This window comes from Saccostrea cucullata, unplaced genomic scaffold, assembly GCF_032062105.1.
Source record: "Saccostrea cucullata isolate Sc308-1 unplaced genomic scaffold, CSIRO_AGI_Scuc_v1 ctg21722, whole genome shotgun sequence".
Lineage (NCBI taxonomy): Eukaryota > Metazoa > Mollusca > Bivalvia > Ostreida > Ostreidae > Saccostrea > Saccostrea cuccullata.
In genome coordinates this window covers 4833-6467 of record NW_026935176.1, presented here as the reverse complement: position 1 = coordinate 6467, position 1635 = coordinate 4833, and the positions used below count along the sequence as shown (strand labels likewise).

General features: G+C 34.6%; 1 protein-coding gene across 1 annotated transcript; it reads left to right on the top strand.

The window, feature by feature from the left end:
* Positions 1-6: 6 nt before the first annotated feature.
* Positions 7-883, top strand: LOC134242086 (uncharacterized; the record flags this gene model as incomplete). The annotated part of the gene is made up of 2 exons (XM_062724106.1): positions 7-425; positions 788-883. Coding segments are annotated over exons 1-2 (454 nt in total), but the record flags the coding sequence as incomplete, so codon positions are not given.
* Positions 884-1635: the final 752 nt, after the last annotated feature.

The following is a 1635-nucleotide window of genomic DNA, read 5'->3' as shown; positions in this document are numbered from 1 at the left end:
GGTTCAAGAAAGTTTCCAGAGAGCAAATGATCTATATCCATCAGGCTACTCCTGGAAATTACCAAAAATGATTTGGGAATCCAGGGAACAACGAGGTTCTCCATCTTTTCTTCCTAAAGAAACAAAGACATCTGGTGTATCACTCGGAGGAAGAGGTACAGGAGTAATAGGAGACAGTCGAAGAGGAATAGGAGGAGGCGGAGGAGGAGTAGGTCAAGGAGGAGGAAGAGGAGGAGGTCTAGGAAAAGGAGATGATGGATTAGGAAAATTAATAATACTGGGAGCACTGGGAGCGTGGTGTTTATCGAAATTTTGGGCCTGGTATAAAAACAAAGGGGGTAAGAAAGGTGGAGGCGGAGGTGGCGTTGATGATAGAAAAAAAAGTGATAAGGATGGAAGTAATATTAATGGAGGTGGAAGTGATGGTAAGTTTGAAAGACAAATAATAATCGAATAAACTCATATGTTTAGAGGTTATATTAAATTGAACCACTGTACCACTGTAAAACAATATTTTGCAAGAATATGCTAGAGATTTATCATTAGTTTGTACATTTGTAAATTACTGTTAAAATTTGTGTAAAACTTAAACAAAACGCTGAACATATCAACACGTATCAACTGGTTTTTAGTCGCTATCTATTTACTTCATCAAATACATCTTCCTTTTTACACATCATTACCAAGAACGTGTTATTCTTTTGAAAATGTCATCTGTTAGTCTGCATTAAACATTTGTTATTGTCTAGTGAATGACCATTTCTTTTCTTACTTTTTCTTTTCAAAGATGGCTATAGCGGCACTTGGGACAAAAGATGGAAACAAATGAAAAAGAATGCAGCGGAAGTGTTGCGATACAAAGGCAATAATTACTATCTCACTGGTACGTCAGAGACAAAGCTCGTCATGCAGGATCTATCCTTAAAAAGTACCGGGATACTCGTCATTATCTGGAGTTTGTAGGCTCGGTGAATGAAAAGTTCAAAGATATGCCAGAAAAACATGAGTCTAATCCAGTGCCAAAAATAAAAAAGAGTGACATGAAAAGAATTAGATAATTGATCAGCTTTGAGTTTTTTTCATAAACACACTTATGCATGTATTAGAATTTCAAGAAAAAGAGAAAACTATGGAAATTTTTAAGTCCAATGTAGCCATTACATATACTGGCTTCAGCTAGTATAAGGGAAACAGAAGGCTAATATTTCATGTGCATATGTCGAAAAGAAGGATAACACCTTGCATAATTTGCATTTTGGAAAAACATTGTTTTAATCCCAAACAGCTTAAAAGTCTGAAAATTCAATTTATATTTTAATTTATTTGTAAATAATGACAAAGAAATGTTTGACAACAACTCATTAAATCATGTTTTTGTTATATATCCATGCCATATGATGAAAAAAGTTTTTGTTGCATTAAGGTAGCTAAGGACACCTGACCCCAAAAAAACCTGTCAATAGATTTTGTTGAAATTTTCACAAGGTGTAAAAGGATGTGTAATGAACACTTAGTCCAAATATGAACAAGGCATTGTGGGTAAATTATGGAACCAGGGGGTAATGAGTTACCTCCCCTTTCCAGTCACTCCAAAAATCATAATACAAGATAATTATTACCCATAAAAAATTTATT